Here is a 14,710-nt window from a genome sequence, read left to right as displayed (position 1 = left end):
GCTGATCCCTGCGCTGTGGCCAGTGGTTTGGCTGGACGGTCGGGGACTTGGAAGGACCATGACCGGGAAATTAATTGATGACAAAGGAATTTGGGGAAGAGGTGTGTGGACAGGTAAAACGTGGATATCTGTGCTCTGTGTGAATGCCAACCATAAGGGGAGCTCGGCAGCAGACTCTCATCATCAGGCGGGCAGGTACCAGGCAGCCCCTTCCCCCAGCCACCCCGGCCGTCGCCCCCTGGGCTCCCACACAAAGTGGCCACATGTGGCTCAGCAGCAGGGACTTCACCCACCAAAGCCCACCCAGCTCTGGCCCCCACTGCGTGCCCCAGGTACCAGTGGCGGACACCCACACTGAGCCCTCACCCGGCGCCCTTCCTGGGGCGACCGGTCAGCCACCTGCTGGCCGGCTGACGGCACTGGGCCGCCTCCATCGTGGGAAGGGCCGGGTTCTGTTCTTACTGGAATAGACATTCATTCGGGATGCAGATTTGCCTTCCCCACACACTATACTTCCACCAAAATGACATCGTGGACTCCCAGAATGCCCCATCCGCCGTCCCGGTGTCCCACCAGCAGAGCTTTGACACAGGAGCTTGGTCCATGGCAAACAAAGTGCGGCGTGCGTCCATGCTCACGGAACTCACTGGTCTCACTGTGGGCCCACCAGCCTGCAGTAGCTGGCTGATAGGATGGCAGAATGGCCTTTTGAAGGCTCAGGTCCAGCCCCAGCAAGGTGGCGGTACCCTGCAGGGCCGGGACAGCGTTCTCCTGAAGGCCGTATGTGCTCTGAGCCAGCATCCCACATATGGGGCCATGTCTCCCAGAGCCAGGATTCACCGGCCCAGGAATCGGGGTTGGAAATGGCCGGGGCACCACTCACTATTACCTCTAGTGCCCCCCTAGCAGAACATTCACTTCCCACCCCCACGACCTTGGGCTCTGCTGCCCCAAAGGATCCGTTGCAGAGGGAGGGATGCTTCTGTCCTAAGACAGTGACTCCAGTGAACTGGAAATTCAGACTGCTGCCCGGCCACTCGGGGACATCCCCCCCCACCGTGCCCCTGAATCAACAGGCAGAGAAGGGAGGTACAGTGTTGGCGGGGGACTGATCCTAACTGCCAAGGGCACATTGGACCACTGCTCCAGACTGGGGTGAGGAAGGAAGAGTGTCTGGAACAGAGCGGGTCCTTTAGGATGTCTCATAGTTGTACCACCCTGGATTAAGGTCAATGGGCTCAGGCTGAATCACCCCACCAGCCCTCCTGGATCCCCGGCTTTCATGCAGCAGACAGTGGGACATCCCGTGCAGAACCAGTCTGTAACCTATACCTCCTTCTATCTCCTCCTGCTGTGTCTCTGGAGGACCCTGTCTGGTGCATCTATGCCACATCCATGGGCCCGAAGCTTGAGCATCTGGATGTACCTCATTTCCCACAGCTCCTGCTTCCCCTGCAGCTGGATTCCAGAAGGCTCCAGGTTCCCAAGTGATCTGAACACATAGAGGTGACCCACACGAGGGCTACAGCCAGAGCTGTGTGCTTGGGGAAGGCGCCAGCCTAGCCCAGCTGGGCTCCCCACCTCCCCACTCGTGACCTGACCCAGAGAACACAACTAGGAGCCCAGAGCCTCTGAGGGGCAGAGACGGAGCTAGCCAGGGGCCTCGGGTTATGTGTGGAGTGAGTGGGGAGCCCAGACCAAACCAGCCAGTGGCCACCCTGCTCACCAGGCCAGGGGCCATGCAGTCACCTGTGTCTCTGCTGCTGCCCCCATGCAGGCCCAGTCAAATCTCACAGTGGGGAACACCCCAGAGGATCCAGATACAACCTCATTGTTCCAATGCTGGGGACCCAGAACCTCCAACCCCAGATTTCCGGAGCTCTGCTCCCCAGTCCCATGGAGCCCATGGTGATTTCAGACTCAGCAAGTACCTCTAGAGCAGGGGCTGGCCTGCCCTCACTGTGTGCAGGGATCTGGGATACCATGATCACTCAGGGTCAGTGGCAGAGCTGGCCTTGGATGCCGAGGGATTGTCCTTCCCTGGGCTGCATCCTGCTCCCACCAACAGCCAGCTCCTGATCCTCTTTGCCAGATGTGTGCCAGACATGGATGGTGTGCCGGGAACACAGAGGGAGAGAAGGGCATATTTCCCTCTGGATGTGGCCAGGGAGTCATGCTGAGGGACAGGCTGTGTGAAGCAGGGGCTGTGGAAGGGGCAGGGCAGGCTTCCAGGTGATGTGACGTCGAAGCTGAACACGATGCCAGTGACCGGGTGGGGGCAATGTGCAAAGGAGCTTGGATTAATCCTGAGGGCCAAGGCATGACCCCTCTTGCCTCCATAAGGTCTGCTCTGAGGCCGTGGACAGAAGGGAGGAGGCAAAGCCAGAACCCAGGGGACTAGGGGGGTAGGTGGAGGCAGCATCCGAGGGCAGATGGGGACGTGGCTGGAGAGGTGGCAGGGCTGGCAGACAGCAGAGGGTGAGGGAGCAGGTGGGAGCTCCAACACCGCTGCCTGAGCACTGGCTGGGGAGGGGACTGGGCGGAGTAATGCGCTCGGGAAAGACAGTTCAGCCTGCAGTGAGTCGATTTTGAGGAGCCCGTGGGATGATGACCGTCGAGTGGTCCAGGCCTTGGAGATGTGCCCATCATCCAGTGTAGGGTCAGCAAACCATGGCCAGATGTGGCCTGTTGCCTGTTTTTGTACGGCCTGCAAACCGAGAACACTTGTCACAGTTTCAGGTGGTCAAAAAAAAATTCACAGTCATTAGCTACTATCAAAAAACTTATTAAAAACCCCAGAAAGTGACAGGTGTTGGTGAGGTTGTGGAAAACTGGAAGTCCTGTGCACTGTTGGTGGGAATGTGGACTGATGCTGCTGCTCCGGAGCTCAGCGTGGAGGGGCCTCAGAAAGCTTAAGGTAGGATTGTCACGTGATCAGCAATTGAACTTCTGGATGTACCTCCCAAAATAAGAGACTGCAGGGTCTGGAAGAGATGTGTACACACACGTTCAAAGCAGCATTATTCACAACCACTACAAAGGGGAAGGACCCCAAGTGTCCACTGATTGATGAATGGATAAACAAAATGTGGTCCATCCACACAAAGCCTGAAAAAGGCAGGACATTCTGACACCTGCCATAATGTGGTTGGACCCGGAGAACATCAATCACACGGAGTGAAAGCAGCCAAGCACAAAAGGACACATGCTGCAGGATTCTATGTATTTGGGGACGTAGAGCAGCCAAATTCACAGACAGAAAGGGGAATGGTGGGTGCCAAGGGCGGGGGAGGGGGAAAGGGCTTACCCACCCCTGCCGTACATCTCAGGCATGGAGACTCAAGAGTGGGCAGAGCCCGGGAGTGTACCAACCAGCTAGCGAGGATGCCAGGGTGAGGGCAGAGCCCTGACAAGGCAGCATGCTTATGTTTGCAATTTTTCTAACAGCTTTATTGAGATAGAATCCACATACCACCCAGCGCATTAATTTAAAGTGTACAATTTGGGGCACCTGGGTAGCACAGTCGGTTAAACATCTGACTCTTGGTTTCGGTTCAGGTGGTGATCTCGGGGTTGTGAGATCGAGCCCCGCAATGGGCTCCACACTCAGCAGGGAGTCTGCTTGGATTCTCTCTCTCCCTCTGCCCCTCTCCCCTCTCTCTTCTCTCTCTCAAATAAAGAAATCAATAAAATCTTTAAAAATAAAGTGTACAATTCATTGGTTTTTAGCAAATTCCCAAAGTTGTGCAACCATCACTACAGTCGATTTTAAAAGATTTGCACCATCTCAGAAAGAAGCTCTACACCCTTTAGGTTGTGCTCTGGCATTGGGAGCCCAGACGTGACGTGCAGGAGGAGGGCCACGTGGAGAGTCTGACCCAGCCACCCAGCCTTCCTGCAGTCCCCCAAGCTGACCCCGCAGTTGAAAGCAGCTGCAGCAGCTAGCAGAGGCACCACCAGAGAATCCTGAGAAATACGAAACCACTGGGTCAGCCGCTAGAGCCTGGGTAGTCTCTTGTGCGGGAACAGGTACCTGAGGGTCTCTGGGCCCCAGAGACTGAGCACAAGTCCAGGCAAGGATTGCCAAGAGCCCGTCTGCGGGATGCTGGGGATTTCCCTTTGACACGGCATCCATCTCCAGCTGGGTTTTGCCAACTAACTTTACACCAGGGAAGGGCAGGTGGGCTCTGACCAGAGAGAGGAGGAGCCAAGGCTCCTGTCCTGGACAGGGAAGAAGGTTGAGCCTCCTGGACTCAGAGTCCAGGCCCTGATCTCTACCTGGATCGCTCCACTGGCCAGAGGTGTGACTGTGGACACAGTCCATGTCCTCTCTGAGACAGCTTCCTTCTGCAACAATGGGGCCCTATCCCCACCTGGCCCCAGGCAGGTGCTAGCTGCCAGGTCACACCCCAAAGCAGGAAGGCCAAGCCAACTTGCCAGGAGATCCTGCAGAGTAACTGGGAGCCAGTGGACACCACAAGGCCCCGGGGGGAATCCCTGGGGAGGAATCCAGGGCCTCTCCCCAGCCAGAATGGGAAGTGGCTCCCGGCAGAACTCCTTTCCAGCAGACCTGGCCCAGGAGGATCTGGTCAGCATCGGCGAAACCCGGCAGGGCCCTGGCCTCCTGAGGGCCCAGCCACTTGGCAGGCATTCCCCTGCAGTGGGGCAGGAGAAACTCTCCCACTGAGGGTGCATTCTGCACACTTCCACAGTCCCTGCCCCCTCAGGACCCTACATTCCTCCCCATCTGTCAGGGAGAAACCCTTTTGTCCCTCCGCGCTTGGGAGGCCAGGCTCTGCCCTGGCGTGAGGCAGCTTTCCAGGAACTTCCCCCCACCGGCTCAGTCTCAGCGCTGGTCGGGTGGGAGAGGGAGACCCCAGCCAGGGGTGGGAGGCTGAGGAAAACGGAGTCAGGGCCAGGATAGCGGGTCGGCACCAAAGGTGAGGGGCCGGAGCGTAAGGGGCCCAGAAGGCAGAACGTGGGGGCAGGTTAGGGCAGTATGGGAAATGAAGCTGTGGGGCCAGGGCAAAGGCTGACCGCCGCCCGGGTCCACAGCGGCCGTTCAAACCTCCAGACCCTGGGCTTCCAGGCTCCCCAAAGCTGGGGGCACCTGGAAACCACAGGCAGAAGGTGTGCGTGCAGGGATGGTGAAAGGCGCCCCAGGAACCTGAACTCTCCACCCCAGCGCACCACTCCTCCAATCCCGCCCTGCCCGAAGGGCCGCATCACCCTCTCCCACTCTCCGCAGAGGAATAACGTAGGTGGGCGGCGGGGCGCGGAGCAGGTGTGCACGCGGGGAGCCTCCTGGCAGCACCCAGTTTTGTTAGCGACGCTCGGGGAGCCACACGCCTGGCGTACGCGCTTCCTCCCGGGGGGCCGGGCGTGAGGCCGCGCCCTTCGCGATTGGCCGAACGGACCGCCCACGATTGGCTGAGACCCCGGCCCCCGCCCCCTGGGACGCGGTGGGGGGAGGGTTGGGGGTGGCGCGGGGACAGAAGGCGCGGCGCGTGCTGCCCCCGGGGGTCTCGCGCGCCTCCGGGATAGGTGAGCCTTCACGAGGCCACGTCTTCCTCCCCACGGCGCGCGCTGCGCGTGTGGATCATCAACAGCTCTGGGGATAGCGGGCTGCGCGCAGCGTGCGGTGGGGGTACCGAACAGTTGCACCCGGGATCTGTGGACTGGGCTCAGGCAGCGGGGTCGCACTGGAGACCTGCTGACAGCTCCCAGAGGTCGGGCGCGAGCGCACACGGGACCTGCGCACTGCGCCTTGGGGGACTCACTAAGCACCTGCTGGGAGCTCGGGGCCCACCGGGGACCTGCAGACTCCGCCCGGGGAGATGGGGTGGGGAACGCGCTCACGCCCTGGTGTTTGCAGGTTGTGTGCGCAAGGGGGAGGGCGAAGCGTGGCGGGAGGGCGAGGCGAGGGAAGGAGGGCGTGAGAAAGGAGGCGGCAGCGGCGCGGAGGAGGGTTATCTATACATTTAAAACCAAGCCGCCTGCGCCGCGCTGGGAAGACCTGGGGAGGGTCCGGCCGCACGCGCGGGACACGAGCGCCCCACGCTCCGAGGCGCGCACGGCCTGCTACCTCTTGGCCTCCTGAGCCTCTCTGTCCCTGGGCCCCAGACGACCTGGAACGCGTACCCTGGGGAGTCGCTCCGCGGCACAGTTCCAGGGGCTCCCTTGGGGTCCTGTCGTCTTCCCACCGACCCCGGTTCCTCTGTCCGCCCCTCCTGCTGCGCGCGGGGGCTCGGAGGAGTTGCGGGGCGAGTGGATGCGGGCGCGATGGACAGCGGTGCGCTGCCCCTGCCCGCGCCCTCCGCGCCTGGCGTCTCGGGCGGCTGCGCTCCTCTGCAGCGACTCAGATCGCCAGAGCTGCTGCGCTGCAGCCGGCGGCGACAGCCGGGCGCGACGGAGACCGGGGGTGGCGCGGCGGCCGTGGCGCGGCGCAATGAGCGCGAGCGCAACCGCGTGAAGCTGGTGAACTTGGGGTTCCAGGCGCTGCGGCAGCACGTGCCGCACGGCGGCGCCAGCAAGAAGCTGAGTAAGGTGGAGACGCTGCGCTCGGCCGTGGAGTACATCCGCGCGCTGCAACGCCTGCTGGCCGAGCACGATGCCGTGCGTGCCGCACTGGCCGAGGGGCTGATGGCGCCAGCCGCGCGGCCCCCCGCGTCCTGCGGGCCTCTCGGGACCCCCGCCGCCGCCGTCGCCTCGCCTTCTTGCGCTTCGTCGTCCCCGGGCCGCGAGGGCAGCTCGGAGCCCGGCTCGCCGCGCTCCGCCTACTCCTCGGACGACAGCGGCTGCGAGGGCGCGCTTAGCCCGGTGGAGCGCGAGCTGCTCGACTTCTCCAGCTGGTTAGGGGGCTACTGAGCGCTCCGCCCCCCCCCCCCGAGGTAACCTCCCGCGGCGGGGAACAGGGGGGGTCGGCGCAGGGGCAGCCGGGCGGGGTGGAGTGGACAGCCTCGCGGCTCGCGTCCCCGAGAGCAGCCAAGCGCAGCGCCAGGCCCCGGTGACGGCTTTGATTTCGCTCACTCTTCATTTTCCCCAAACTTTTTCAAGCCTGTGCAAGACCGGCGTTTGTTTGTCCGGGATTGCAAAACTTCCTCTCGCTGCTGCGCCGAAGGGGGAGCAGGGAGGGGGGCCCTCGCGCGGGTGAGGCCCCGAGTGCACGCGGATCCCGGGGCAGAGCAGGGCGCTGGGAGGCGGGGTGACTTTGCATTGCAAATCCTGCGCCGGGGCCGGGTGGCAGAAATGAGTCGGCGGGTGCGGAACCCTGACTCACTGCGGCTTGGAGCGCCCGCCCCGCCCCCGCCCCGGCCAGGGCCGCAGACCGAATCCGAGGCACCCACGGACTGGAGCTCCAAAACCAGCCAAGCAAAGGAAACTGCAGACTTCGCTTGTGGGCGGTGGGGCCGGGCCGGATCCCGCACTAATGCGCGTCCCCGTCCCCCCTCCCCTCCCAGCAGCCCCAGCCCTGGACGCGGAGCGGCGAGCACGCTCACCACCCGGGAGCGATGTGGGTGGCCCGTGCCTCGGGCCCACAGCCCCCGTGGGCGAAGCCACCACCCAGCCGGGACTCCGCCGACGGTCCCCCCCCCGTGCCGTCCAACCTGACTAAGTGCAGTGTGGAAACGTCCCGGCCTGACCCCGCCTGGCTGGCAGCTTCCTCGGAACCCGACTAACCTGCCCCCAGAGGTTCTCCCCTGGGATGGGGCTGGGGCACCAACACCGAGATTTTTGAAGGGGAGAGGATTTTATAGCGACACAGAACTTCTCTTTTTTGCATATTAGTTTGAACTGTCCAGGGACACCGGCAATATGAAGACTTATTTTTGTACGAAAAAAATCCCCAGACTTGGAACACAATAAAGATTGTCTACTCCCGCCCCACCCCGCTACTGGAATTTTCCAACCTGGCCAAGATCTGGACACCCACTGTCCCCCGAGGGGCGGTGTCCCTGGGAGGCATCACCTTGCAGCGGCTGGGTAGATGCAGGCAGTGCTCCCAGCTGGGGACCAGCCTTTTTGGAAAACCTGTCTTGGGGCAGGTGGACTTCAGAAATAAATCAGTGCTGTGTATCTGGTGTTGGTGGTGCCCTCTTCATGCCCTGAGGCCCCCATTTCCCAGGTGAGGGCAAGGCCTGGGTGGGACGGTGTGACCCAGCAGGACTGAGCCCCTCTCTGGTCACCTCTCCCTGGACTCCACACCCTGCTCTGTGGGGTGGGGCCAGAGGTGTGAGGTCTGGGAGTCCAGCCTGGTCACCACTGCGCCAGAGCAATTCCTGGGCACCTTGTGGGGCTGGCAGCTTCCAGCACATGGCAGGGAGCTGGTGGGTGGTCCAGGCAGGGCTGCCTCACAGCTGGGAAGCTGAGGTCTGGGGGCCGTGGGGGGCCTGCTGCCTGGCATGAGGGTCTGGAGCCCGAAGAGGTCTGACCTGTGAGAGGGCTGAGGACTTGAGGTCCAGGCTGCCTTGTTCAGATCCCCACTGTTCAACACCAGCTGGGTGACACACAAATCGGGGGTAACAGCCCTATGAGGTCGTGGGATTTGAGTGGTGGGCCTCGGGTCTGGCGCCCTGTGTTCGGCCCCCGGCCCCGGCGCCTGAAGCCTTGCCCACCTCTGTTTACCGGCTCCTTGAGAGGAACAAGGAAGCCCCCCCACCTAGGCTCCCCCAGCCAAGAGAGCCTGCAGAGATTACTCAGCCCTACCTTTGACCTGGGCCTCGAGCGCTTTGAAGTCTCGCTGGGCCCAAAGCTCTCTTTTATTGCAGGGGTGGGGTGGGGCTGGCGGGGATCCCCCAGGCTGCTTGAGGGTGCTGAAGGCACCCCTTCCTTTGAAAGGGAGCGGTTGGGTCAGAGCCGTTGGAACCCCGGGAGGTGAACCTCCAGTGTTGGCAAAGAGCAGGTGGCCAGGGTAGCCGTGGTGACGGGGTCAGTGGGTCTGATGAGGCTCGGGCTGGGCCAGGGTCAGCAACGCAGCTGTGGCTCAGGGCTGCAGGGCCGAGTGAGCGGGCCTCATCCAAGGGACTGAAGGGGGCATCCCACACCCTTCTCCTAGGGACCCACTGCCTGGTCTGTGACCTCACTGAACCACATCTCCTGGGACTCCTCTCCTTAACCCCTGGGAGAGGCCTGGACACAGGGTGGTGGGCAGTGGGACCATCACACATGGGTTTGGGGGAGGACAGCATGGGAGAATGGGCCCGCAGGAAAGCCACCCCCACCTTGCCATAGGCCTGGACCGGTGTGCTGCTAAGAAACTCCACAAATCCTAAGTATTATCACTTTTACTTTGCTTTTATTCTGGAAAATCGCAGACATATGCAAAAGTTCTAAAACCTTTATTGGACCCCTTCTCTGTACCAGGAAGTGTCGGGAACTTCTATCAGGGGACACAAGCAGTGTGGGTGAGTGTGTGGTCAGGCTGGCCGGTGTTGGGGCCCCGGATAAGCCTCTGGGAAGCCTCCATCACCAGTGTCCACAAGCGGTGCAGGCCACTCCCGCCCCACGCACCCCTCCTCTCCCGCCCCCACATTGCTTTGAAGCAAATCCCAACATACCATTTGGGCTGGAAATTCTTCATGTGTGCCTCTAAGGGAAACCCCAGAACCACTCCCTGCCCTCGGTGAACCGTCCCTTCAGCCCTCACATACTCTCTGGTCCCTGAAAGTTCTCCCACAGCAGGTTTGTAGAGGCAGGCAGGACCGCACGCGGGACTTACTGAGTGGGCCCTGCAAGACTCCCGTTAGCACTGTCCATGGAGGGCATGGGTGTGCTCGGTGCTGTGTCCCGCCCCTGTCCTGGGGTGTCACAGATGGCGCCCTGATGGGTGTTACTTGTCGAGTGTCCGTGTCCGTATTTCTTGTCGGTGGAGGTGGGGGGGCTCAGAAGCAGATGGATGGTTAGCTTCCAGTTGGGTTTCTGGTTCACGCACACCCTTCAGAGGAGATGCCCTGTCCCTGTCACTGCATCTTGTGGGCAGACATACCCGTGGTGACCGGGCCGGGTCACTAACTGTCCGGGCAGGGGCGTTGTTGGGAGGGCAAGGGCTACGGTTGGTGCTCAGCCAGGACATCAGGCGTGTCACCTGGGCGCACTGGCCAGTGTGCTCACCCTAGTTAGAGGGGGTCCCCATCTGTCCTTCCCTGAATGCCAAGCACTGACCCTTGGCATGGGGCTGGAACGACGGAGCCCCTGACATCGCGGAGCCTGGAAATGATGGGAATCTGATTTGAACCTGGGGCGGCTTCATCTCTAAGTCCTTGCAAGATTCCCCTTCCAGGAGGATATGGCTGCAGAGGCTGGGGACGACACCACAGCCCAGGAGACCCGGGACCCACTGGGCCTAGGTCTGCTGGGGGAGGGAGGTGGCCGCAGGGCTCTGCCAGGAGCCCCCAGCCCAGGCCTTGCACCCCACTGGAGGTTGGGGCTGATTCCTGACAAAAGGTGATCCCAATCCATAAGATGGGGGGCAGAAATGGTGCTTTGGGCCTGGGGGTAAAGCTGGGGACCCTCACAAAGTCAGACCCAGTGGACTCTGGACCAGGCAGGGCTGGGGAGGACATGAGGGGTGAGACAGTCCGGATGACCAGCCCCGCAGGGAGCTCTTGCTTGGGGTCAGTCCATTGTTCCTGTTTGTTCATGATAGTGGGCACCCCAAGGAGCCCTGCCTTGCTGTCCTGGGGCGTGTCTGTGGCCAAAACTCACCCAATGGCTTTGTCCTGAACATGTCAGAAAACAGATGTATCCCCCTAGGCCGTCCACGTGGGGAGCTCTGCTGACCCAGGACTGTCCCGAAGTATGGAGGTGCACACATCCAGCTTGCCTTTTTTGGCGCACCTGGGTCCCACTCCCATTCATTCCAAAACCTTTACTGGGGACCTTCTCTGCACGAGGAACTTAGGATACACTATGTGCCAAAGGGAAACTCTGCACTCATGGACCCTACATCCTAGTGGGGGACATGGGATCTAACTCACAAGCAGCAAGGCTGGCCAGTGACGGACACACTGGACCCCTGAGGGAAGGAGCGTGTTGTGGGCCTTGGGGACTCTGTTCCTGGGTGCGGGAATGGGGTGGACTCGCATATGGCAAGAACGTACTATGTTCTTCTGTCCCATGGATCTTCAGTAGCAAACACATGTTCAAAGGTGAAAGTATTGAGATGGGAGACTTTCAAGCCGGCACCCAGAGAGCACTGAACCACGTGGGGTCCTACTCGGCACCAGGCCGTCTGTCTGCAGATCCCCGACACCCAAAAGAAGCCAGTCCTGGGGGCAGGGGGCCTCGTCGAGAGGCAGCCAGCACCGGGTTCCTGCTCCATGAAAAAGATCCCCAAAACAGCGGCAAGATGCCCCGCTCGCCCCGGAACAGAGGGCCAGGCAAGCTCTGCCACGAGCCGGCCCCTGGGGCCATGCGCTCACCTTCCCTCCACGAGGAGAGGCGACAGCATGGCTGTGTGCAGGGCGGGCTCGTCCGGAGTGAGCCCTTGGCCGAAGCTGGACCTGAGGACCTGCCTCTCGCCCCTGCGGAGGACCCAGTAACATCAACCCTTGTGTGCGCACCGTAATGTGGGGGAGCCTTGAGACCTGGGGAGGGAGGCTGCGCAGGTGCCTGGCTTCTGGGGGGCGGGGCAAGCGGGAGGCACTCCACAAGGCTGGGGTGGTGTCTTCCCATCTTCCTGGTCTACTTCCCACCAGGTGTCTGGGGAGGGACCCTGGGGAGGGGGCTGGTGGTGGCAGGGAGCAGGGAAGGTCCTCCATGGAGGGTCCTGAAAGCGAAGGCCACAAGAGCACGAGGGGACCCTGCACGGAAGGAAGACATGGTGGCTCGAGTGTGCCTCCGGGACTTGAGGGCTCTGCTGGGCAGGCAGCAGAGGGTAGAGGTTCCGGGGGGCCAGCGTGTCCCGGGGTTGAAGGGAGACCTGGCTGTGGGGTGGGGGGAGGGGAACCCTTGTGGGGTTCCTGGGGGGGTGCCTCGGGGAGGGAGAGCGGGAGGAGGCCTGCGTCAACACCCAGGGGGGATGACGGAAGGGTCCCAGCCACAGCAGTAGGGTTGGGGGGTGCTGGTCAGGGTCGGGAGCCTGAGAGACTGTGGAGGAGGAGGGAGAGCCCGACTGCTGGTGGGGGTAAGGGAGAAGGGGGTCCGGCAGGGCTCCTGACCCTTTCCCAGCAGTGGAGGTTGGGGGTGGCTCTCTGCAGGGGTGCACCGGGCAGTAGGCAGTGGGCATGGCCACACCCTCGTCTTTGACCCCGGGAACCCGGGGAGGGGCCAGGTGACAGCGTTCCTGAGCCCTGAGCTGTTGAGCTCTTCATGCCCTCTGGTTAGTGATGTGGCGGGGAGAGGGGGGCAGGCCCCCCAGGAATCCACAGTCCAGAAGATGAGGAGTTTGCTATTTCCCCATTTGCCCCTCCAAGGGGTCTCGTCCCCACTTCTAGGCCCAGGGAACCTCGCCGGCCCACCTGAGGCCCGCAGGTACCCAGAGGCCTGCAGGTTCAGAGTCCACAGAGCTGGGCCGGAGCCCCCATCACGCCTCCTGGGGGCACCATTACTGCTGCTTTTTTGCTGGAAGCACTGATGTGAAGGGTCTTGTTAGCAGGCAGTGACAAACAGGGTTCAGGGTGCAGCTAGGCCTCCGGACACCCCGGCTCTCCAAGGCGGTGGGACCTGGGGAAGGGCAGAGGCCCGGGCTTGCTCTGGAGGGGATCCCGGGGGGCCCTCGGAGCCCCTTGGCTGGGTCTGGAGGAAAAGGAGGATAACAGAGAGAGCCTGTCCTGACCCCCGCCCTCCTCCCGTGGCCCCCGTGGGTCCAGCCAGGTGCCTGATCTGGTCCCACCCTGCCCCCAGCTGCTGGCTGTGATGAATGAGGCCAGTCCATGGGGGAGGGGGGACGGAATGCCACAGAGAGGTCCCTGCAGCTGGCACACTTGCCCCCAGCAGGGCCCCCCACGGAGGCTGGGACCTCAGTGCCCCCTCCTTACTGAAACAGGCCTTTGTCACCAGAGGTGGGGGGAGCTGCTGACGGGGGTCACCCTCCAGCACCCCTAGAGCCCTAGAGCAGCCCCTGCCCAAGGCCACACGCCAAAGGTGGGGGTGTGTGTGCCTGCTCTGCCAAGGTCAGGGGACGGCAGGGGCTCCGGGCCAGGACCCGCCTGCCCGCCTGCCACCAGCCAAGTGAGCGATCAGGACAACCAGGCCCCAGAGTTAATGCATCCGACCATGGGGGGGCCCTGGTCGCGGGGAAGGCGGTGCCTTCGTCAGCCCAGGGCCGCAACAAACATCACAGTCGGGGCTGGGGGCCTGAAACAGCAGGACGCACTGTCTCCCCGTCCTGTGCTGGGTCCTCCTGGGGCCTCTCTCCTTGGCCTGTAGACGGCCGGCCTCTCCCTGTGTCCTTTGGGTGCGTCTGGGTCCACGAGTCCCCTTTATGTAAGGACACCGGTTATATGGGACCAGAATCCCCCTGATGACCTCACTTAACCTGCTGACCTCTGTAAAGACCCTAGTTCCAAATAAGGTTCTGGAGGAGAGGACTCCGCCATATGGATTTGGCAGGGAGGACACATTCCAGCCCATAACAGGCAGAAACGAAGGGGTTTTCCCGTAAGACCAGCCCCCAGGGGCCACCGCCCCCTCTCCCTCCGCAGGGCCCCACCTACGCCTTCTTTTCTGTGACAATCTCATCCCTTGGGTGAGGCGTGACCCTCTCCAGGCCCCTTTGTAGGCTGTAGCTGGCTCAGCAAGAGGCCTCAGGCCACTCCGGAGGCTGGGCATTGCTGAGGACACACAGGCCCAGGTCCCCAGGTGGCACCTTGGATGAGGGGCTTCTTCTGGGACCCCAGTGAGCCCACAGAATGGCAGGAAGGTAGCTCCAGGCCTTCCTGGGGAGGGCCCCTGACATCATGTGACAGCCTCCCCAGGGCTGTCCTGATCTCCCAGGAAGGGGAGGCCATGCCATTGGTGGGGTGATGGGAGCCAGTGTAATGGGGAGGATGGGGTCATCAGAGAGAGCCGTTGGTGGGACCCACTCTGCCCTCCCTGCTTGTCCCCTGTCCCGGTTCTGTGTGGGGTCCAGGCCAGGACCCAGGCTGCCTGCCCCACAGTACAGCCCCAGGCCCCATGGTGGTGGCCTCCCCCTGTCCCCTGGCTCCTCACTCAGGGCTCCTGAGTCGTGCCCCCCAACCCTCCACCTGGCATTTGCCTGTAAGCCCTGGGGCTCCCGGGGCTGGCCCCCAGGGGCCGGCCATTGCTCGCGTTGATAGCATGCAAATCTCTAAATGAAATCCAATTAATGCCCAAATGAGGGCCTGGGAGCAGCTCAAAGAGGCTGGGCTGGGCTTTATCTCCCGGCTCAAATATTTGTCTCTCATTTGAATGCCTTTTGTGGGCAGTGGCGGGACTGCAGAGGGGCCTGGCCTCCAGTAGACAAAGCCCGGCTCTTGCACGCACTCACGCTAGCTCTGGGATCTAACAGTACTCTTCTCACCATCCTGGGTCCACCTGCCCCACCTGGCAAGGCCTTGGAGGCCCCATGGCCCCTCCCTGACCATCCCTTCCCAGCCTCCAGCCAGGATGGGCTTCTCACCCAGCTGGTCTCCATGCTGCACACAGCCTCCTGCAGGGTCTGGGGGTCGCTCTGCCCCAGGCCAGAGCCCAGGTTCCGTGGGAGGGGTGTGGCGGCCCGCAGGCCGGGAGTCACCTCCCGGTGGGCACG

At 62.3% G+C, this 14,710-nt stretch overlaps 1 protein-coding gene across 1 annotated transcript; it reads left to right on the top strand.

Annotated features, from left to right (window-relative positions):
- Positions 1–5,890: 5,890 nt before the first annotated feature.
- ASCL2 (achaete-scute family bHLH transcription factor 2) lies at positions 5,891–8,076 on the top strand. Its single transcript, XM_081797591.1, has one exon. It carries the CDS (start codon positions 6,283–6,285, stop codon positions 6,865–6,867), a length of 585 nt encoding a protein of 194 aa, XP_081653717.1. The 5' UTR covers positions 5,891–6,282; the 3' UTR covers positions 6,868–8,076.
- The last annotated feature ends 6,634 nt before the right edge of the window (positions 8,077–14,710 follow it).

The sequence above is a fragment of the Leptonychotes weddellii genome, chromosome 11, assembly GCF_054177405.1.
Source record: "Leptonychotes weddellii isolate Sample4059 chromosome 11, ASM5417740v2, whole genome shotgun sequence".
NCBI lineage: Eukaryota > Metazoa > Chordata > Mammalia > Carnivora > Phocidae > Leptonychotes > Leptonychotes weddellii.
Note: the sequence above shows the minus strand (reverse complement) of the source record. Positions and strands in the feature narration are given on the sequence as shown.